The 24,987-nt window shown below is 40.0% G+C and overlaps 1 protein-coding gene across 2 annotated transcripts in view; it reads right to left on the bottom strand.

The window, feature by feature from the left end:
- ACADSB (acyl-CoA dehydrogenase short/branched chain) overlaps nucleotides 1–24,987 on the bottom strand; it is a 60,366-nt gene that overhangs the window by 10,461 nt on the left and 24,918 nt on the right. For both annotated transcript variants that reach the window (XM_044749325.2, XM_070481492.1), the window contains 5 exons: nucleotides 11,265–11,424; nucleotides 10,975–11,075; nucleotides 8,133–8,339; nucleotides 7,422–7,592; nucleotides 274–399 (listed from right to left, as the gene is read on the bottom strand). In XM_044749325.2, coding sequence (XP_044605260.1) covers nucleotides 274–399; nucleotides 7,422–7,592; nucleotides 8,133–8,339; nucleotides 10,975–11,075; nucleotides 11,265–11,424 — 765 coding nt within the window. The remainder of the gene's footprint in view (nucleotides 1–273; nucleotides 400–7,421; nucleotides 7,593–8,132; nucleotides 8,340–10,974; nucleotides 11,076–11,264; nucleotides 11,425–24,987) is intronic.

Below are 24,987 nucleotides of genomic sequence, written 5' to 3' on the forward strand. Positions count from 1 at the left end.
GGTGTACAAGTATCACGTTTAGTAAGTATAAATGGGATTAATTCTCGGCATTGGCTCTTGAGGCCAGCTGCTGGGCAGAAAGGTCTCCACTCTTGGCCCAAACTCTTGTGAAAAGTACATGTAGTCATTACCTAACCTAAGAGTACTGTTCAAGAGTCTTATAAAACACTCTCCTCTGTATGCCTAATATTTTGACAGCTTTTTTACATATCTAAAGTTCCATGCAAAGCTTATTTCACATTGGTCTTTTAGTAGAAATTCTAAGATACCCACCTTGACATTGTCAAATGTTAATGGACAGGTGCAAGAAGCTCTGAGTCCCAATTTGTTTTCTGGTTTCCCTATATGAAGCCCTTCAGTACCACGATCTACTAAGAAGCAGGTGATTCCTTTATACCCCTAAAAAGAAAAGTTAAAATGCTATTACCACTTGAATTGAGAAGATCTTTTGTTTCCAAAGAGTTCAAAGTAAACAGAAGCCTAAATAAAGGACTTCAGCACTAAATACCAACGGTCCCAGAATTGCAACATGCGCACTATGAAACCAGAATAACTGAAGGGCATTAGATTCAAAATCAAGAACTTTACCATATCTTTTACTTTTTCAGAAACCATTATGACTATTAAAATTATTAAGTTACACTATCATCAGAATATGTTTTAAATTCATTAAATAAAGTTTTAAATTTTAATTCAATTGAATGTTACATTAGAGAAAAGACAAAAGATAAAATGTATTTATTTTGCTATATGTCTATCTTCCAATTCAATAAAATATTCTTAAAAATAACTGTACCAAATGGGAACTTAAGATACTCATTATTAAAAAGAAAACTTAAGAGTGACGTCAGCATCATGGTGGAGAGAGGTCTCACAGCAATCTTCCCCCTCCAATATACAACGGAAAAAACATCCACACTCCAACAGAGGACATCCAAACTCAACACAAAAAACGGGGGATAGATCCACACAGTGATACGACAGAGGGCGGAGAGGCTGGGGCCCCCCTCGGAGGTGGAACAAGGGAAGAGAAATCTTTGCTTCCTCCCCTAAAGACTGCAATCTGCTGGGGAGGCCTCCTAGAGGGAAGGAACAGGGGAGGGAATGTTCATTCGTAGGAACATCAAGGACTCCCAAGGGCCCTTGCAACCTAGATGGAAGCCGTCTACCATGGCAAAGCTTTCGTGGGAGCTGGGAGGGGGGTGGTGGCGTGACCTCCTCAAGCCAACACCCCAGGAGAGCAGAGGGAGAAAACCCCCAAAAGCACACAGGAGAAAGCGCCCCTCGCCCTACCCACTCAGGGAGGCTCCAGCCTGAGGATTTTGGCAGAAGGCAGAGGGCTCAGCATACAGGGCTCTTGACTCCCACCCAGTGGCGATAGGTGGTAACTGCGATCTAATAATGCCAGGATGTGAAAAAACAGAACCTCTAGCAAAATCAAACACTATATTAGATCTCCAGACCAGAGAGAAAATGACAAGTACCCAGAAATTAGTCCTGAGGATGTGGAAATATGTAATCTAAGTGACAAAGAATTCAAAACAGCTATCATCAAAAATCTCAACGAGGGGCCGGCCCAGTGGCACAGTGGTTAAATGTGCACATTCCGCTTCTCAGCGGCCCGGGGTTAGCCGGTTTGGATCACGGGTGCGGACACGGCACTGCTTGGCATGCCATGCTGTGGCAGGCGTCCCACATATAAAGTAGAGGAAGATGGGCACGGATGTTAGCTCAGGGCCAGGCTTCCTCAGCAAAAAGAGGAGGACCGGCAGTAGTTAGCTCATGGCTAATCTTCCCCAAAAACAAAAAAAAAAAACAACTCAACGAGGTAAAAGAGAATGTAGAGAAACAATTCAAGAGCTCAGGAGCTACTTCACAAAAGAGATTGAAACTATAAAGAAGAATCAATCAGAAATATTAGAGATAAAAGATACAATGGAAGAAATAGAACAAAATATGGATTACCTGAACGCTTGAGCGAACGGCATAGAGGAACGTATCAGCATAATCAAAGAGAGAACTAAGACTAAAAAGAAATGAAGAAAGTCTTGAAGAAGTATCTGACTCAATTAGGAAATGCAACATAAGACTTATAGGTGTTCAAGAAGGTGAAGAGAAGGAGAATGGAGCAGAAAGTGTCTTCAAAGAGATAATAGCAGAGAACTTCCCAAACCTAGGGAAGGAAACCCATGTGGAAGAGGCTGCCAGATATCCTAAATATGTCAATGTAAAAAGACCTACTACAAGGCATACAGTAGTGAAACAGGCAAAAGTGAATGACAAAGAAAGAATACTAAGGGCAGCAAGGCAGAAGAAAATAACCTACAAAGAATCCCCCATCAGGCTTTCAGCAGATTTCTCTGCAGAAACCTTACAGGCTAGGAGAGACTGGAATGACATATTCAAATCATTGAAAGACAAAAACTTTCAGCCAAGAAAACTCTATCCAGCAAAAATATCCTTTAGATATGATGGAGAAATAAAAGCTTTCCCAGACAAACATAAACTAAGGGAGTTTGTAGCCATGAGACACCCCCCTACAAGAAATCCTCAAGAAGGCCCTCCTACTTGAAAAATAAGTGGGGGAGAAAAGGGGTTACAAAGCACGGAGTAAGGAATTAAATAGGTAGACAGAATTCAGAGCAGGATACCAAATACTCAAGTATAGCATTAAAGACAAAGGGAAAGAAAACACCAACAAAGATGATCTTGTCATTCTAACCACAAACTCATAACACAAGATGGAATAAGATGTGAGAAAAACAACTTAAGAGGGTAAGAGGAAAGGGACTGAATTGGTTTAGTCTAAGGAAATTAGAGGCCATAAGAAAAGGGATTCTCTTGTCCACAAGATCTTGAATTCAAACCTCAGGGTAACCCCTAACCAAAAAAGTAGAACAGAGAAACAATTAATAAATAAGAAGAAAACAAAGAAACACAACATAAAGAACTACATAACTCGATTGGTAGACCAAAATACACAGGACGAGAAACAAAGGAATTGCAGAAAAACGAGTGATAAAATGGCAGCATTAAGCCCTCATATATTGATAATCACCCTAAACATAAATGGAATGAATTCTCCAATAAAAAGACACAGAGTGGCAAGAGGGAGTAAAGAACAAGACCCAACAATATGCTGCCTCCAGGAAACACATCTCAGCTCCAACGACAAACACAGGCTCAGACTGAAGGGATGGAAGATGATACTCCAAGCTAATGGCAAACAAAAGAAAGCAGGTGTCACAATACTTATATCAGACAAAGTAGACTTCAAGATAAGACAGGTAAAGAGAGACAAAGAGAGGCAGTTTATAATGATCAAAGAGACATTCCATAAAGAAGAAATAACACTTATAAATACCTGTGCACCCAACAGAGGAGCAGCAAAGTACATAAAGCAACTATTAACAAGTTTTAAAGAAGACATTCATAATAACACAATAATAGTAGGGGACCTCAACACTCCATTCACATCAATGAATAGATCATCCAGACAGAAAATCAATAAGGAAACAGTGGAATTAAATGAAAATCTAGGCCAGATGGACTTAATAGACATATATAGAAGACTCCATCCAAACACAGCAGAATACACATTCTTCTCAAGTGCACACGGAACATTCTGAAGAACAGACCATATGTTGGGAAACACAGCAAGCCTCAATACATTTAAGAAGACTGAAATAATAGCAAGCATCTTTTCCAATCACAATACTATAAAGCTAGAAATTAATTACAAGAAGAGCTGAGAAAAGGACAAAGATGTGGAGACTAAACCACATGCTATTGAATGAGCAATGGATCATTGAAGAAATTAAAGGAGAAATCAAAAGATATCTGGAGAGAAATGAAAATGAAAACATACCATACCAATTCATATAGGATGCAGCAAAAGCCATATTAAGAGGGAAATTCGTCACAATACAGGCTCACCTTAACAAACAAGAAAAAACCAAACAACCAATCTCAAACTACACCTAACTGAATTAGAAGAAGAAGAACAAGCAAAGCCCAAAGTCAGTAGAAGGAGAGAAATAATAAAAATCAGAGGAGAAATTAATGCTATTGAAACAAAAAAGGCAGTAGAAAGGATCAATGAAACAAAGACCTGGTTCTTTGAGAAGATAAAGAAAACTGACAAACCCCTAGCCAGACTTACAAAGAAAAAAACAGAAAGCTCAGATAAATAAAACTAGAAATGAAAGAGGAGAAATAACAATGGATACCAGAGAAATACAATGGATTATAAGAGAATACTATGAAAAACTATATGCCAACAAAATGGACAACCTATAGGAAATGGATAAATTCTTAGACTCGTACAACTTCCCAAAGCTGAATCAAGAAGCAGCAGACAATATGAATAGACCAATCCCAAGGCAAGAGATTGAAACAGTAATCAAAAGCATCCCAAAGAATAAAACCCCAGGACCAGATGGCTTCCCTGGGGAATTCTACCAAACTTTCAGAGAGGATTTAATACCTATCCTTCTCAAGCTACCAAAAAATTAAGGAAGATGGAACGCTTCCTAACACGTTCTACAAGGCCAACATCACTCTGATACCAAAGCCTGACAAGGACAAGACAAAAAAGGAAAACTACAGGCCAATATCACTGATGAACATAGGTGCAAAAATCTTCAACAAAATATTGACAACCCAAATACAGCAATCCATCAAAAAGATCATACGTCGTGATCAAGTGGGATACATCCCAGGGACACAGGGATGGTTCAACATCCACAAATCGATCAATGTGATACACCACATTAACAAAATGAGGAATAAAAACCACATGATCATCTCAATAGCTGCAAAGAAAGCATTTGACAAGATCCAACAGCAATTTATGATAAAAACTCTTAACAAAATGGGGAAAGAAGAAACGTACCTCAACATAATAAAGGCCATATATGACACACCCACAGCCAACATCATACTCAATGGGGAAAAACTGAACACCATCCCTCTGAGAACAGGAACAAGACAAGGATGCTGACTATCACCACTCATTCAACATAGTACTGGAGGTTTTGGCCAGAGCAATTAGGCAAGAGAAAGGAATAAAAGGAATCCAAATAGGGAGGGCAGAAGTGAAACTCTCACTGTTTGCAGACGACATGATCTTATATATAGAAAATCCTAAAGAAACCATCGGAAAACTAATAGAAATAATTAACAACCTCAGTAAAGTTGCAGGGTACAAAATCAACTTACAAAAATCAGTTGCATTTCTGTACTCTGATAACCAACTTACAGAAAGAGAATTCAAGAATACAATTCCATTTACAATTGCAAAAAAAAGAATAAAGTACCTAGGACTAAATTTAACTAAGGAGGCGAAGAACTTATACAATGAAAACTGTGAGACATATTGACAGAAATAGACAATGACATAAAGAGATGGAAAGAGATTCCATGCACATGGATTGGAAGAATAAACATAGTTAAAATGTCCATACTACCCAAGAAATCTACAGATTCAATGCAATCCCAATCAGGATCCCAATGACATTCTTCACAGAACTAGAGCAAAGAATCTGAAAATTCATGTGGGGCAACCAAAGACTCCGAACTGCTAAAGCAATCCTGAGAAAAAAGAACAAAGCTGGAGGCATCACAATCCCTGACTTCAAAATGTACTACAAAGCCATAGTGATCAAAACGGCATGGTACTGGTACAAAAACAGGCACACAGATCAATGGAACAGAACTGAAAGCCCAGAAATAAAACCTCACATTTACGGACAGCTAATCTTTGACAAAGGTGCCAAGAACATATGACGGAGAAAAGACAGTCTCTTCAAAAATGGTGCTGGGAAAACTGAATAGCCACATACAAAAGAAGGAATGTAGACCATTATCTCATGCCATGCACAAAAATAAACTCAAAATGGATCAAAGACTTAAAGATAAGTCCTGAAACCATAAAATTCCTGGAAGATAATATAGGTAGTACACTCTTTGACATGAACTTAAAAGGATCTTTTCAAATACCATGACTTCTCAGACAAGGGAAACAAAAGAAAAAATAAACAAGTAGGACTTCATCAGACTAATGAGCTTCTGCAAGGCAAAGGAAACTTAGTATCAAAACCAAAAGACGACCCACCAACTGGGAGAAAATTTTTTCTAATCATATATCCGATAAGGGGTTAATCTCCATAATATATAAGGAATTCACACAACTGAACAACAACAACAAAACAGCCCAATCAAAAATGGGCAGAGGATATGAACAGACATTTCCCCAAAGAAGATATACAGACGGCCAATAAACACATGAAAAGATGTTCAACATCACTAATCATCAGGGAAATGCAAATCAAAACTACACTAAGATATCATCTTACGCCTATTAAAATGTCTAGAATCACTAAGACTAAAAATAACAAATGTTGGAGAGGGTGTGGAGAGAAGAGAACCCTGGTACACTGCTGGTGGGAATGCAAACTGGTGCAGCCACTATGGAAAACAGTATGGAGATTCCCCAAAAAACTAAAAATAGAACTACCACGTGACCCAGCTATCCCACTACAGGGTATCTATCCAAACAACCTGAAATCAACAATCCAAAGTAACATATACACCCCTATGTTCATTGCAGCACTATTCACAATAACCAAGACATGGAAACAATCCAAGTGCCCATAGACTAATGATTGGATAAAGAAGATAGGGTATCTGTATATACAATGGGAAACTACTCAGCCAGAAAAAAACACAAATTCATCCCATTTTCAACAACATAGAAAGACCTGGAGGGAATTATGCTTAGCAAAATAAGCCAGACTGAGAAAAACAAACACCAGACGATTTCACTCATATGTGGAATATAAACAAACACATGGACAAAGAAAACAGTTCAGTGGTTACCAGGGGAAGGGGGGTGGGGGGTCAGCACAGGGGGTGAAGGGGAGCACCTATGTGGTGACAGACAAGAAATATTGTACAACTGAAATTTCAATGATGTAAACTATTACAAATTCAAATTTTAAAAAATTGGCCCTTCTAAGATAAGACATTGATAAGAATGCTCCATGAGAAAAGTTTAATTTAAATGATTTCATGAAATGTGAAAATAGAAAAAAGTAGTAAAATATTCTTTTATAAAGGATTTTACATATGTATATATATAATCAATTACTAAAATAAAGACGAAGAAACAAAATTAAAGATTATCTTCCTATATAACATATTATGAGATTATATCCTCTATGTACTTAATAATTACATCAATATTTATTTTAGATGATTAGTAAACAGGAGGATAAAAAGCTATCAGTTGTGCAACATTTTCAGTACTGATGAGAATGAAGAATTTAAGACTAAGTCATAAAAAGTAAATGGAAGTAGGAAAAGATATAAAGAAAAAAGATGAGGGGAGAAAAGGGTAGAAATTTTGTTTTCAAACTCACCCTGGTAGGGTCAACGTTTGCCATCACCAGGAAGAGCCCTGCGTACTCAGCATGGCTGATCCACATCTTTGACCCGTTGATGACAAAATAATCTCCCTTTTTATCAGCTCTGGTCTTCAGACTAAATGAATCGCTTCCTGCTCCAGCCTCTGAAAGGCAGAAACTTCCTATCTACACATGGAAGGAAAAAATTTCAAATTAACAACTGTATTTATACTCTATAACAAATACTCACTTAAGGCAAAATAAGCATTTGTAAAGCCAATGTTTAGCTACTTTTAAATGCCTGTACTTATCAAAATAGTTAATGGTATTCTGAAAGTACTGTTTTCCAAAATATACTCTATTATTTGTCTAAGACAGATTTAAAGACTTAAGCACACATATTCGACGTTATGTTTAATTAAATTGGTGCTAAAGATAGCAGAAAGACGTCTCAATTTAAATGAAACCACCAACAAAGGTATTCGAAAACATAATTGGGACAAAAAAATAATTTTATCTGATGATTATTCTCTAAATTTCCAAGTGGCAAATTAGAGGCAGAGTGTATTTTTCTAGTAGCATTAATTTATTGAGCAATGCTTCATTAATTAATGGTGCTGCATTGTGGTCTTGGATAGTAAAGGCAACATTGCAGCTACTTTTCTCCTGAAAATATCCTAACTTTAGAAAAGATCAGATCCATTTCAGCAACTCATCTCAACTCACTTCTTCTGTAGCTAGCTTGGTCAAATAGGTAGCCTTTTGTTCTTCTGTTCCATGTTTCATGATCAGTGTGTTAATTAGTGTGTTCTGGAGGTCACAAAACAAAGCCACAGATGCATCAACTTTGGCTAATTCCTCTATCGCTAGGACAGAGGAGAAAAACGAAGCTCCTGTTCCTCCATAGATGGTGTCAATTTCAATTCCCATCAACTAAAGGAAACACAAGGAAACACAAATTAAGAAAGCTATTTTTATATGGGAAAGTTTCTTGCAAGACCAAGTTCAAAAATAAATTGTAAGCACGTAAGTTCTTAATTTTAAAATTTTGTATGTATATTTTAATTTAGTATGGCTATTTCTCTGTTATAAGTAACAAAAAAATCTGTAACAAAGTACATATATTTGAAAAGGGTGAAATTACATGCCAGAACTAGCATTTGTTTCTGTTTGAGATCTAAAAAACAAAAATAAGAGAGGTAAAATGCTTTGAAGGATAACAGAATGGAATAATGAGAAAATACCTTACATAATATAAATCTATTTCTGATGACCTTTATTGCTAAGAACTGTTGTTGCCTGCTTAAAAACCACAGGCGGTGTTTTGGTTTGGTTTCTCAACATGGCCCCCTTTATACTGATTTCAATGTAATAAGGAAACTAAAGAAAGTAACCTACTCCTCGGTGGGAATGTCTATGGTTTCATTTGGCACCTTTTAGCCAAGACATTAATTAAATGACCATTCCTCTTGGACCATTTCAACTAGTCCAGATGATGAGCAGATGACATTTGGTCATGTTTCCTAGAACCACACTAGACAAGGCCCAGATGCCTGGTAAATAAGCAAAAATGCTGGCCCACGCCTTCCAATAACTATCTGACCATTCTGTAACTATGCCTAAGTCTGGGACAGGAAACTCACACAGTCCTCCATTTTTAGGTGTCCTCATTTCAGAAAGAGAATGTATGTACATGTGATTCAAGACCCAAAGTGGTTAAGAGATAAAAAGATGACACTTCTTTCTATTCTCTCCAGACACTTCTGGAATCACACCACGCTATAGTCTGGGTGCAGCTGTTATGTTTTAAGATGACAGGAAACTGCTGATATGAAGGTGGAACTGCAAAGGTGTAGGTTTAAAATGACGAGAGAACTGGCAACGATGTTCTGTGAGGAAGAACTGAAGGATCTGGCTGTGCCTTAAGACTGAGGGGGGCAGGATCCTATCTAATGATATCTTAACAGCTGTCAGAAACATGGCTTCTCTACAAAAGTCACCAGTTTCTCCTACGTTGCAAACACTGTTTTTGTCAGCTATTATGGCAGGTGACCACAGAAGGACACAGAAGGTGACAGCAGGAGTTAGGAGTGAGGTGAGACTGAAAACAGCTGGTGCAGGACGGGCAACCAAGAAGACCCTCCAGGGCATGCTACACCCAAGCAAGGGCAAGGTGGGGGGCGGAAGGCAGACAACCAATTGCTGCGACAACCCCATCTGCAAGAACTACCTCCTCGGGTGAGTAATGCCCAAACTGGGGAACCTTAAGACTCCTCAGAGAAGCCTAGAGCTTCTGCAAAAAATGAGGATGAAACCTGGCTGAGAAATGGACTCATAGATGCTGTTCGACTCTGTAGCTCCACATAAGATTCCATTTTCCCAAGCTTTCACTGCTAATAGAAAGTTGGAAAAATCACTACCATACATGGTATAAAAAACGTGGTCTCTTTAAAATAGGTAGAAATAAAACTAGTTAGGTGGAAAAGTCTGTTTTACAAACAGGACAACAGTCAAGATGTAACAATGGCTCTGAATAGAAGATATTACTTCTCGGATATCCTCGTATTCAAAATAAAAAATAAGTATACTTCACACCTATGGAGAAGGGAGAGATGAAGGGTAAGCGCAGTGACTTTGAAATGTTCTCCTTGGAGCCCCTATGCTGACAGCCTCTCCCTCCACCCACAGCCAGAACAGTTCTACTCTTATCTGTTTTATATTCTGTGCTTCCATTACAGGGATGTGTGACTTAAAAAGCTGGAAATCAGCTGCCCCGATTAACGCGGAATTCCGATATTGCCTCTGCATCTAAGCTGACCACATACATGGGGACTGAGGAGGAAGACGTGCTCTACTATGACGTTTTACTAACTAAGGTAGGGCTTCTTAACCTCAGCATCATTGAGCTGGACAATTCTGTGTCATGGTGAGTTGTCCTGTGCATTGTAGGAGGTTTAGCAGCATCCCCAGCCTCTATCCCACTAGGTGCCAGTAGCATCCTCAGTTGTGACAACCAAAAATGTCTCTTGGGTGACAAAATTGCCCCCAGTCAAGCACCACTGGTCTAAAGAAATCACTCTTTCTTGTTTCTAACCTTTTACTTAAAAAGTACAGTATTTCTAACTTGAAATGTTAATTCAGTTAAAAAAAAATCTCTAACTGGGGGGCAAGCCCAGTGGTGCAGTGGTTAAGTTTGCACGTTCTGCTTCGGTGGCCCAGGGTTCGCTGGTAGGTAGGAACCTATGTACTGCTTGTCAAACCATGCTGTGGCAGGTGTCCCACATATAAAGTGGAGGAAGATGGGCATGGATGTTAGCTCCGGGCCAGTCTTCCTCAGCAAAAAGAGGAGGATTGGCAGCAGTGTTAGCTCAGGGCTAATCTTCCACAAAAAAAAAAAAAAATCTTTAACTAGGATCTCAGTGTACAAGAGAACACAGATAATTTTAACTAGGAAATGAAGAGTTCATTAAGCTATCATTACAGTTCCTAAATTTAAAAGTATGCATACATTTTAACTCTGGAACGTATTTATAAAAATTTGAAATTGGAAGAATTATGAATGATATACCCCATGTTGAAATAATCCTTGTATTACTGATTTTTCCACTTTTGAATTTTCATCCATTGTTAAAACCAAAGGAGCAATTTGTTCCTGGGCAAATCTTTCAACTGTAGGAAAAAAAAAAAATACTGGTCAGTCTTTATTTTCAAAAAAACTTTTTAATTAATGTAAAAAAAATCTCATTACAAACTTGGATGAACATATCCCCCAACCATGTCATATGTCATGTAATTTCATACTGTAGACCCAACTCCTGACCAGAATAATAATGAGGTGAAATTGAGGCGTTTACTCACCTGTCCTCTTTAGCATCATCTCCTCCTCTGTGAATGTTTGCAGGGGGGCGTAGGGGAGCCCATTATTTGCTATATTGAGTAGAGCTTCTGACTGGGAAGATCTGGGGATGCGAGGAGGAGCTTTCCAAGAAGACAGGCAAGTCAGGAAGTTTCTTCTTAGCTACAGGAATAGACCCCATCGAACAGGGAACATACACAAAAGTATGTGAACATCAGTTTCTTTGGGAATAACTTTATAACCCATTCTTGTATCTTGTATCACCAAAATAAAGGAGCTTAACCTGGCACATTTTAAAATTCACTGTCTTGTGAACAAAGCACAAACTGGTTTGTTAACATATATCTCCTTTATTTGGCAATGACCTAAATAAACAGATCTCCCAGATAATTAAATTTTACCTTCAAGGAAGCAGACCTTTCTCGATGGAACTCATTCTTAAAACACTGCATTCACTGACTCACTGGGTAGGGAACCCCGAACACAGCATGATGACAGACCACTGTGAAGCGCATTCTCTCCTGCTGCAGGAATAGTGAGGGCACAGGGACAACTGGGGGCCAGCGCTCCCCGCCCTGCCCTGAGGGCTGCCGCTGCTGTGCTTTTCTGGTTTCCAGGGCTGTTTTTGTTTTTCAGTTTCGCGTCAGTAAGAGACACTGCAGTATTAGGGCTAAGAAAACAGGCTCTGGAATGTGAAAGAACTCGTCTCAAACCCTAGCATTTGATGTTCACTAACCACGCGATCTCGGGCAAGTGGTTTTTAACTTCTCAGTTAAAACCAGTCTTAGTCTCCTTCCCTGTAAAAAGTGGATAACAACCTCTTGGAGCTCTGTGAGGATTAATGAGACAATCCAAATAAGGACTTAGTATAGTATTTACTTTACAGTAAGAGCTCGATAAAGGTACTATTTCTACTCCAACTCCTAAGGACACTGCAATGGGGGTCGCAACAGAAGTTGGAGAAACATAGTCAACTGCAGCCTCGCTTTTCTTCCATCAGTGTGTCTCCCTGTCATGGTGTCCCAAACACTTCAACTCACAGATTCTACTCAGCATTGGATTTGCCACAATTTTGTTGAAAAAAAGAGACTACCCAATTTTAAATGTTTGTTATACATTTCCAATTTATTTTGTTGAATTCTAGCACAGGGGAAACCAATAAGGAACTAGTCTTTTCCTGAACCTAAAAACATGCTAAGTGAAGGAAGACAGCCACAAGAGCACATATTATATGATTCTATTTATATGAAATTTCCAGAATAGGCAAATCCATAGAGACAGAAAGTGGAGTCATGGTGGGCTGTGGCTGGCACTGAGGATGAGAATGAGGAGTGACTGCAAAAGTGCACAGTCATCTTTTTGGGGTGATGGAAATGTTCCAGAATTGGATTCTGGTGATGGTCCCACAACTCTGTAAATTTACTAAAAACGACTGCATTATAACCTTAAAAAGAGTGAGTTCTGAGGTAGGTAAATTATGCCTCAATAAAGCTGTTAGTAAAAAAAATTAGTGCCTTTCTTTTATTCAACAAAAATTAAAAGAGAATGTACTGAGCATCTACCAAATGCCTGAGAGCACGTGGTAGGTTCAAGAGGAAACAGAAAGTTCACAAACTCCTGAGAGGTTTATGGCATACTAGACAACGGGCAAGAAGCAAAGCCAACTGCCACAGGATTAAAAGCAAACGTACATTCTGCAAGATATTTTCTCAGTACTTTTGATTATACACTGAATAGCTTATAGATAAAAAGAGAAAAAAGAAACAAGGTCATCATGTTTGAAATCGTTGTTACTCTTTCCTATACATCGCTCAGTTTTTGCAGTTATGTGCCTAGGAGTACACGTACTCTGCTCCGGATTCACCTGGGAAAAAGACACATTGGCCAGACAGAAGAAAAACATACACGTCTCAATCTTTCTGGTTAATTTTGTTTTGTTTTCAGAATTAGCAGACAGAGAATTTTTAACTGTAGACCCTCCAGCACCAGTTCAATTGACCCCATCTTATCAACAGAGTGATTAAGAATTGTCTTTCAGAAAATTGCAAAGTCACATATCCAGAGCATGTGCAGAAGAAGAAATTTTGACCTGAAATGACCACGGAACCAAAGACTGTCCTCCCCATAGAACCAAAGGACTGGGACACGACCTGAACTTAAAAGTTGGACTCCTTTCAGAAGCAAGGGGTCTGTAATTCCAGAAGAGCCGGTGTTAAAATTCCTTCCCCACCTTACCAAAAACGTTTAAAACCTTACCATAAATGTTTAGAAAGTCATCGTAAATGTTTAGATCTTTTCCATAAATGCGTGAAGCCCACCAATCAAAACCTGTCCCACTGATGCGGGGTTGGCGAGCCAAGGAGTCGAAAGAAAGATTTCTTGGACTCTCAAGTTCTTGGCAGTAGTGCTCTTTTATTTAGAGAATAGTATGGAATAGCATGGAGACAAGACCCATGGGCAGTCAGAGCTGCAGGTATGGGGACAGGACCCATGGGCAGTAAAAGCTGCTACAAACATGGGTGGAGGGTAGGGCTACATTTAAGGCATAGGTATGTGAGTTATCTCTTTACAACACAAAGGAAAGAATATGTAAAAAAAGTTGTTAAAATGGTATCAGTGCAGGTGGGGTCTGGTTATTGAGTAGTCCTATAATTTTTAGATAAGAGTGAAACCAGATTAAGTAAATGGCTGAAGCCACCACCTTAAATATTATTTTTAGCTAAAGACAAAGGAGGATGTTGGGGGTGGAGGGGGGAGTCGATCATGGGAGATTACCACACAAGTACAGTAAACAAGATGCAGATTTAAGTCCTTGCCTTTGGCACTGATTAAGAGTTTCTAGAGATAAGGTCATCCCCCCTTCTTCCTGGTACAGAGAGGGAGACACCTTTACAGATGGAGATTTCCTTTACAATGTAAATGTCTCTTAACAAAGGGTAAGTAAATTCTACTCCTCAGAGCCTCCTTCCTATCTGCAGTTTTTTAAAGTAACCAGCTTAAAATAATCCTCATCACCACCAGCATTCCCGCATGCCAGCCTGTTCTCCCTAACCTCTTCAATTTTGCCCCAAATCCTGAACTGGGGAGACAGATCTGAGGGCACACACCCCCTGTCTCCCTGCAGACTGATCTCAGAGAATAAAGCTGATTTCTTTCCCAAAGGCTGATGCTGTAATTAACTGGTTTGTTCATGCACATGGGCAAAAGAACCCCAATTTTGTGTGGTGACAAACTTAGGGCAAAGCTGCATGGAACATTTTTTTCTCATTAAAAGACAGAACTGGGACAGGAAAACTTTGGACTGGAAAGAAGGAAGGGGGACACATGAGGTATTGTCTTCTTCTTGACATAACTGATGGGGAGAATTAAAAAGAAGGGTAAGGAGGGGTGAGGTAAGAACTGGAAGTGCAGGGGGCTCAGTAAGGGGAGGAGTGTTGCTGAGCAGCAGCGGGCACGAAGAAAGAAGGAGAAACCAGGGAGAGGGAGGAGGGGTAAGTGTGGGTGCAATTTTGCTAAACGGCTAGTGGCAAAGTCGTGGATGGGACCCTCAATATATATCTGAATGAATGAAAGAATGAGCCAACTAGTCTTCACAGAATGACCTTGAAATTTGCCTATTATATTTCAAAAACTGTAATACATTGCCTACATTTCTTATTTCTAGGGAAGATTATTTACTTCACTAAACCCACTACAGAATTCTTTGCATCTTAGTCAATATCAATATATCACCTTTCTACCCAAGTTTATCTTTAACAGAAAGCCCACTGCTGAGAAACTTAAGAAGCCAGTGGGTCTTACGATAATACTCATTTTTTTCCTGCTGACACAATTGAGACCCCTTAATCTCAATATTGCTACTGACAAAGTATATGATTGTCCAACATGTAGCAATTCTTTTAGATTCACAAGATGAGGTAACAGAGGCCAACGTACTTTAAAAAGTATGAAGTTGTGGGGCCCACGGCAGACCATCCCAAAATACCCCACAACAGTATATTGATTATTTCTAATTAAAGTTACTTAAGAAGCAAAAGGAGCATGCTGACCCTCCTGTCTCTGTTCCCCCTGAAACCAGGAGATACATCTCCCCTGGGAAAGATGCTCTCCCTGCATCCTTATCCCCAGAGCTGGGGGACTCAGGGCCAAGAAGCCTGCAGAAACAAGCCTTGTTAATTTACTTCCCCAAGCCTAAACTCTGCCTAAATTTCTCACTAATTGCAAACCCCGAATCTAAGTTTCTTTGTCCTGTCAATTCTTCACAAATTTACCATTTCGTTGTGTAAAAGATATACACACTGCCTACTCTGGTCACTCTCCTCTGACCATCATTTCTTTATGATCTTCAATACATAGATATTAAATGAGTTTTTCTCCTGTGAATCTGGTCTTATGTCAATTTTACTATTAGTTCAGCCATAAGAACACAAGAAAGGAAGAAAGGGGATTTCCCCCTGCCCCAAGAAAGTAGTATACAAATGTGGGGTCAGATTATTGAGGATGCTCATCATAAGATACAGTGGCTATGTGCTAAGTGAATAGAATCCATTTTTAACCAAAGCATTGAGATATTACCTATCCCTTTTGGCTGAAAAAAATTTTCCCTTTACTATGACAGTCTTTAATAAAGGAAACATTTCCTTTCCTTGCCTTTAACCACACAGTTCAAGATTTCGATGATGATTTTCAACTGTCCCCTACCCTTCAGTGTTGACCTCAGCCTCTGCAGCTTTGGTGTCCACTTCATCAAAATGATTTTCCACAGTTATAACCCATTGCACCACATCATCACATTTTTTTGTATAGAGCAGCAATTGCTTCTTGAATGGAATAATGGTTATTTATGTCTTGCCAAATACTTTTCAGAGCTTGAGTCTGATCTTTTCCTACTCAACTGACCAGAGTTCTGTTGCACTTAGAAGTACTGATAATCAAACCTGGGACCGTCTCCATGGCCGAGTGGTTAAGTTTATGCACTCTGCTTCGGCGGCCCAGGGTTTCACTGGTTCAAATCCTGGGCACAGACGTGGCACCGCTCATCAGGCCACGCTGAGGTGGCGTCCCACACGCCACAACTAGAAGGACCCATAATTAAAATATACAACTGTCTACTGGGGGGATTTTGGGAGAAAAAGCAGAAAAAAATAAAAAAGAAGACTGGCAACAGTTGTTAGCTAAAGTGCCAATCTTAAAAAAAAAAAAAACACCCAACCTGGGGTCTTAGGTTCCCGTGGACAGAACAACGAAGTCCATGAACTTGGATGGGGGAAAATTTATATCTTTATTTTACTAACCTCTAACTTCTAATTCCTTCAATTATGAATGTAGGCAACAAGTTACAGTAATATTAGGAGTTATCTGTAACTGTCACCAAAAGAAATCACAGATATTTTTATATCCCATAACAGTAGGTGCAAATATCTTTTTTTTTCTTCTCCCCAGAGGTTCCCAGTACCTAGCTGTGATGAGGATTATTTTAGACTGGTTACTTTAAAAAACTGCAGACAGGAAGGAGGCTCTGAGGAGTAGAATTTACTTACCCTTTGTTAAGAGACATTTACATTGTAAAGGAAATCTCCATCTGTAAAGGTGTCTCCCTCTCTGTACCAGGAAGAAGGGGGGATGACCTTATCTCTAGAAACTCTTAATCAATGCCAAAGGCAAGGACTTAAATCTGCATCTTGTTTACTGTACTTGTGTGGTAATCTCCCATGATCGACTCCCCCCTCCACCCCCAACATCCTCCTTTGTCTTTAGCTAAAAATAATATTTAAGGTGGTGGCTTCAGCCATTTACTTAATCTGGTTTCACTCTTATCTAAAAATTATAGGACTACTCAATAACCAGACCCCACCTGCACTGATACCATTTTAACAACTTTTTTTACATATTTTTTCCTTTGTGTTGTAAAGAGATAACTCACATACCTATGCCTTAAATGTAGCCCTACTCTCAACCTATGTTTGCAGCAGTAGCAGCTCTGACTGCCCATGGGTCTTGTCTCCATGCTATTCCATACTATTCTCTAAATAAAAGAGCACTACTGCCAAGAACTTGAGAGTCCAAGAAATCTTTCTTTCGACTCCTTGGCTCACCAACCCCACACCAGCTGTATATTTTAGTTGTGGGTCCTTCTGGTTGTGCTATGTGGGACACTGCCTCAGCATGGCCCGATGAGCAGTGCCATGTCTGCGCCCAGGATCTAAACCAGGGAAACCCTGGGCTGCTGAAGCAGAGTGCACAAACTTAACCACTTGGCTATGGGGCCAGCCCTGAAAATATCTTGAAATATTGTCGGTGCTCATCTCTACTTCAAAATTACAGTAGTTATTTGAAATGCTGCCAGATCTTATTTAAGAATCACATATTACTCTATCACAATTAAAAATATTTTATAACTTTTATTATAGTTTATTTCCTTTGTAAATCCTATATATTTTATTTTACGCATTTTAAACTGTTTTGAGAAAAGGCCTATAAACTTTACTACACTGCTGTATACATTTCACCCATAGCACGAAAACAGTTAAGAACATCTGACTGCTGAGTATTCTGGTAAATCTTTTGCTAACCTCATTAAGTTTAGCCCTTATGTCAGTCATAACCCCTCTCTGATATGCTGCAGCATAAAGAAGTATTATTCCAAACACCCTTACAGTGCCTCAAATCTAGAAGCTTTTACAACATATGGAAGACAAAGGAAGACGTGGGAGAAGTTGTGGTCACCTTTAAAGACCCACTTGGACTTTCCCAAAGGATATGTTTTGATGTGACAAGAGCTTCACCTTAAATCCACCTTAAATCATTGGTTCCACCAAATGTGCCCTCCTAGCTCTCTTTCCTGCAGGTCTCCCTGAGCAAGAGCGTGTGTGTGTATTTTTTCCTATTTTAATTTGATTCCAGCACCACAGAACTCACAGGGTGCGTTTTAGCTTTCTCCTTTTCTCATTGGTAACTTCCAACAGTGAGAGCCTGGCTCCCATGATCTAGGATGAATCTACTTATTCAGACCTAGTACACATAGAATGTAGTTTCAGAACTGCTAATCCATACCCCTGTGAGAAACAAATTCATCTGAGTACAGTGCTTGTGTACTCTTCCTTCTGTCTTTAGTCTTAGAAGTAGTACCCAGTCAAAACATTGTTTCTGAAACTTCTTTCTTGCCCACCTCCTTCCGTGTGGTTATGTGATTCACGTGTAATGATTCTGGGACTGATAAAAAAAATGAAAAGCAATAGGATATATTGGAGTATGTGAAGAAGCCATTTGGTTTAAAACTAATTTGGCCTGACCTTGTTTTTCCAAAAGGGCCTGACGTGGCCTGTTGAGCATGCGTTGTACATCTGCTTTAAACACTTACTGTGTCCTAAAGACAAGAATGATGCCCCTAAAGATAGCGATGTAGCTTGCCCCCATATCAGCATTTCCTTAAGGAGAAACATTTCTTCCTAGGAACTAAGGATTACTTACCATCCTGCTGTGCTCACCTTGTGACCACTGACCTGCTGTGCCAGCTAGGCATCTCTTTTACGGTAGTAAGAGACATGTTCCTGTCATATGTACGTATGCTCTTTGTTCCAAGATGGTATATAACCACTCTGACACCCCACTTCTTTGGTGCCCTTCTTTCCTTGGGAAAGGAAGGCGCTGGGTTATAGTCCTCAGACCTGGCTCAAAATAACATCTCAATTTTCATATACAGATTGATTTTGGATTATTTGAATCGACAAGACCAATTCCAATGTGTGAAGGTTTCCCCTACATCAACAAGTAATTCTTCAACATTGGCTGGGTGTCCTACAACTCAACTCAATTCTGACATTATCACAATGTCATATCCCAGAGGTCAAGGGCTCAGTCCTACAAGACTGCTCCACCCCCACACCTTCAGACACCAATCGCAAGTCCAGGTTGTCACCTGTGCTTCTGACCCACTGGCTATAAACTGGAAGTTTCTGCTAACCCCTCCTTGGATTAATTTGCTAGAGTGGCTCACAGAACTCAAAGAAACATTTTACATATGGATTACTGGTTTATTATAAAAGGATATAAGTCAGGAACAGGCAGATGGAAGAGACGCATAGGGCAAGGTATGGGGAAAGGGCTTGAAGCTTCCACACCCTCTCTGAATTTCCATGTGCTCGCCAACCCCGAAGCTCTCCGAACCCTGTCCTTTTGGGTTGTTATGGAGGCTGTCTTACACAGACATCATTGATTAAATCACTGGGCATTGGCGACTGATTCAACCTCCAGCCCCTCTCCCACTCAGGAGGTTGGGGGATGGGAGTGAAAGTTCCAACCCTCTATTCAAGTGGTTGGTTCCCCAGGCAACAAGCCCCCATTCTTAAGTGCTTTCCAAATGTCACCTCATTAACAAAAACTTAAGCGTGGTTGAAAGGGGTTTGTAATGAATAGCAAGACACCCAGTGCACCTTTATGGTTCTGAAGGGATTTCAGGAACTGAGGACTAGAGACCAAATATATAACGAAAGATGCTCCCATTGCACTTAGTGCTTAGAAAATTCCAGGAGTTTTGAGAGCTTTGAGCCGAGAACCTTGGAGGAGGACCAAAATATGTGTTTTTTATAAATCACAATATCACAACTTGTAATAGTCAAACTTGCCACAGCGTGCATTCCATCTTCCCCCTACGTCCTGGTTAAATTTATATATATATGTTTTATGTATTGTGGTGTATGATTTTATGGGTTTGGACAAATGCATAGAGTCATGTATCCACTACCAGCTCCTCACAAAACAGTTCCGTCATCCCCCAAATTCTCTTGTGCTGCCTCTTTGTAACCCTATCTATTGCCCTGAACTTCCCAATCAAAACTCTAACCATGAATGAATTGAAATGTCGATGCAAAATAACCAATAATCATTCTATAGATAAGAGAAATAAGAGGAGTTTTACTGAGCCAGAGTGAGGATTATAACCCAGGGAGGCCTTTTCAAGAAAGGAAGAAAGCATTCTGGAAAAGCATGATTTTCAGTAGAGTCTTATATCTTTTTAGAACAAAGAACATACATTAAACACACCCAGGATGCATTTTCATCAAAGTTTCAAAGAGGTATTTAGTTGCAAATTAGCAGGTCAACATGACCCTGATGTCAGGAGAGACTAATACAGGCCTCACCAATAATGCCTTACCAACAGGGCATAGGAGGCAAAGTATGCTGTCTTAAGAGAGTGCATTCTTTAACGGTGAAAGCAGATGTACAGTGTATATTTGACAGGCCATAAGTCAGTCTTCTATAGTTCAAGCCGAATCAGTTTGAACCCAACAGTTACCCCATATACCTCAAATATGTGAAAATCTCTTGTCACAATCTACCTTTTCTGTGCCTGCATCCAGGAAGCCTAGTACAGTGAGAAGACACACATACACAGGTGGCCTCATTCAACCGTAAATTCGGTCACTAACCTCAATTTAATCCCTTTCCTATTCCCACCGTGATGATCTCAAACTCCGTAGTCTCCTCAAAGCTTCACCCCTCACTGCCAGCTTACCACCTCTACTTCTACTAGAGAAAATAAATGCCAACAAATGGGAACTACCTCAACTTTTCACCACCAAACCCATACATCGTCCTGCATCTGCACCCATCTTTTCCTTCGTCCCTCCTCTTAGAAAGTAAATAATGTACCTCTCCTTTTTTTTTTTTTTTAACAGGGGAAACTGCTCATGATGTAATATTAAGTTTTTTTTCATTGAAGTATAATTGACATACAATATTATATTAGTTTCAGGTGTACAACATAGCAATTCGATGTTTTTATACATTACAAAATGATCACCATGCTAAGTCTAGTTACTATCTGTCACCATACAAAGTTATTACAATATTATTCACTATATTCCCTATGCTGTACATTACATTCCCGTGGATGTCCTCCACCTCTTCTCTGAATCCCCTTCTTCCTACCCTCGCAGGATCCTTAGCCATCACTTTTGTCTTCTCATGCCTGCAACCTGACCCTTAAGTGTTAGGCAAGTTTGAAAATATAATATTGAGTAAAAAAAGCAACTTGCAAAAGGATTTGTTCAGGATGACAGCATTTATGTACACTTTAAAAATACACCAAATGACAGTATACATTCTTACAGATACAAACAGATATAGTCAGAGCTTAATAACATGCCCAGGAAGCATACACAGCATTTCAGGATTGTGGTTATCTTTTCAGAGAGGGTGGAAGTGCAGTTTGTCAGAATGGCTTTATTTCTTAAAAAAAACAACTGTAGCAAAAGTGGGTTGTGTGTCTATAGGTACCAGGTATATTATTTCCTACACTTGTCTATACACTAGAAATATTTAATAATAAAAACTTTAATGTTAAGACTTTTAAAAAGTATGTATATAATTGCCTGAAACACTTATTATTTGGGTTTTCAAAGTAGGCTTACCTTTAAAATGTCAAATGCAGAGTTTGGATAATGTATTCAGCATCACACTACAGAACAATTTTATGGCTTTCTTCAGAATCTAACTGCCAGAGACCAGCTCCGGGGCCTACTGGTTAAGTTTGGCACGCTCTGCTTTGGCAGCCCAAGTTTGGTTTCTGGGTGTGGACCTACACCACTCACTGGCAGCCATGCTGTGGTGGCAACCCACATACAAAATAGAGGAAGATCAGTACAGAAGTTAGCTCAGGGTGAATCTTCCTCAGGAAAAAAAAAAGTTACCTGCCAAATATGGTTACACGTAATTAAAATAAGGAGACTGGTTTATTCTGGGAACATTTACCAAGGACTCTTAGAGTCTTCGAAACAAGTGCCCCTGCGATTTAAGCTATGAGTTGCCACTCTTGGCTACATACCCAGAATGCTTGGGGAGCTCACAGGAAAAAAAGGAGAGATTTTGCCCCACCAATGAAGGTTCTGATTCAACAGAGTCAGAATGAAGCCTGGGCTTCTGTATTTCTAAAAACCTCCTGCAAATGACTCTAATGTGTAGCCTGGGCTGGAATCTGTAGTTTATATGCATGACTTTGGAAGTAAAAACCCCATTCCACTTTTTTTATTTTGAGGAAGATTAGCCCTGAGCTAATATCCACAGCCAATCCTCCTCTTTTTGCTGAGGAAGACTGGCCCTGTGCTAATATCCGTGCCCATCTTCCTCTACTTTATATGTGGGACGCCTGTCACAGCATGGCTTGACAAGCGGTACATAGGTGCACCCCAGGATCTGAACCGGCAAACCTCAGGCTGCCAAGGCGGAACAGGTAAACTGAACTGCTGTGCCACTTGGCTGGTCCCCCCACCCCGCTTACAACTGTTAAAAAAGAGATAACAGGCCTAAAATGGAGTCACTTACGCTAAGTGTCACATCACCAAACAGAGACTTAATACCTAATTATTACAGTTTCAGCATCTCCCAGGAAAGGAATCTTAAACCAGTCAATTTGGAATTACCTTGTCAGCATTAGTGAGGTAATTTGCCTGATTAACCCCTGCTGTCCCCTAAAGGAAGGTGACCTTGCCACAACCAACCTGCTTTTTGCTAGGACAACTTCCTTGTCTTGCTCCCTTCTGCCTCTACAAGTGTTTCATTTTGTACAGCTTCTCAGAGCTCCCTTCTGTCTGCTAGACGGGATGCTTCCTGACTTATGAATCATTGAATAAAGCCAATAAGATCTTTAAAATTTACTCAGTTGAATTTTGTTTTTCAACAGATTTCGTGGCAGTGGTGGGATCTGAAGAAAACTTCTGCCGGTTTGGGGAATAATGAGAAAAACAGGCACTGGCACCTGCAAACCCTTCGAGTTCTCTGTCTTTCTCACTTTTTCCCAGGGCCGAGGGTAAGTTCCTCTCAGTTCTGAGCTCTGTTCTCTTTGCGTCAATCTCCCAATCTAAGTGACTTTCCAATCCAGGGCAGGTCACCTTGAGCTAGCAGACAGGTCCACCCAGGACCCAAGCCCCTAATGCTAGGTTCAGTCCACAGTTCCCCATTTGACTGGACTCCCAGTCTGTAGTCCTCATTTGTTGCAGTCTGCTAATTCAGTCCTTTCCCCAGGCCCTGTTCCACAACAGGAACTGCTGGTGGTATGCACAAGGCCTTCTCTTGGCCAGTCCACAGTAATATCTCATTAAGTGCTGATGTGTTAGTATGCACATGAGGTAAAGGCTATTGCTAATGGGAATCTCGAAAGTCAAAAGTCACAAAATTGGTGGGCACAGAACAAGCACTTAAAAGCTGTTAGAGCGCTTGTCACCTAACTCTAAGACTCTGGTATTAGGATAAGCTGGTCGTGGAGTGGGTTAGACTGACACTAGGTCAACCATCAACCTCAAGAAAATCTCTGTGCAACAAGGTACACTGTAAACCACCACACAATCCCCAACCCAGAGACAGATCTTTCTTAGGTATTAATTTGGTTCTGAGAGACCCAAGGCTTAAGGAAATGGGATCCTTAAGTTCCAAAGAGTTGAGGCCACCACCTTCTGGCATACCTGCTTATTTGATGTCTAAGAACTGTAGTCCTGGAAGCTGTAGGCATCTACAAAAATGGCAAAATCTTACTAAAGACAAGGTAGAATTACAGTGACCATAATGGGGAATGTTCCGAGTAGACAAGATTTGTTCATTTAACAAGTGCACTTGAAAACAAGGGCTCCTAAATCAAACAACAGAATGGGATACCTATTTTAATTGGTATGTAGAAGCTTCCAAAAGGCTTCAAGATTCCAAAATAGCTTCCCTGAAATATCCACTGCAAAAGGTTAATGAAAAACTAAAGACACAAGAGATACCTAAAACAAAAGACACTAAGACTGAAGTGACTCCTACTGCTCCCCTCTATCCTCCTTTACCTGGGTACTCAAGTTCCACTAATTCTCTGTCAGAACTGCCTTTCCACTCTGAAGAGACTACTCAAAAGTTACCTTTCAAAATAAGACCACCCGAGGCTGCAGGCCATCCTCTTCAGGGATCTTTCACTCCTTGGTCAAAGACCAAACTAAAGGCTACAGTTAAAGAATTTGCTAAACTCAGGGAGGACCCTCAAAAGTTTTCTGAAGAACTTAGATTCTTTATCAGGGTCTATGACCTCAAGCTGCCACATCTTTATCAGCTTGTGCACATGCTGGCGTGACTTGGTGAAGCCAAAAATGAATGCAGGAAGCAGAATGCATAAATCCAATGATGATATTCGAGAGCCTCAATCTTCAGCATGATCTGCTTATGGACCAGAAGAAGCTCACAAAACAGCAACCAATCTTTTAAAAGCGATTGCCAGAGTCTTCCCTGTCCCCACTGATTGGTCTTTTATTCAAATATGCAAACAAAAGAAAGATGAATCTGCGGCAGATTTTAAACCTCTGAAAGCTCTCTTCCTACAGCATCCTGGGTTCCATACAAGATATGATGTTATCCAACCTGCTCTAGCTGCCCTATTTGTAAATGGATTGTCTCCTGAGATCAGTGGATTGATAAAAAGACAGAATACAGGATGGGAGGCCACTGGTCTGACTGGACTTGTGACCATAGCTGAGTACTTTGTAAGGACTTTGGAACAAGACCATCAACAAAATTCTGCTTAGCTATTAGTTTTACAGTTGCAACAGCTCCAAGGGCAGAAATCTAAAATAACACTGGGCCTCCCCCAGTGCACCCTCTCAGGGGTCCATCAACAAAACGCTGGCCCAGGGATCAATGTCTCAACTGGGACAGTGGAAAGAAGACTGTCTTCAAAGGTTTTATGCAAATCCTTCAGTAGCA

The sequence above is a fragment of the Equus asinus genome, chromosome 2, assembly GCF_041296235.1.
Source record: "Equus asinus isolate D_3611 breed Donkey chromosome 2, EquAss-T2T_v2, whole genome shotgun sequence".
NCBI classification, from domain to species: Eukaryota; Metazoa; Chordata; class Mammalia; order Perissodactyla; family Equidae; genus Equus; species Equus asinus.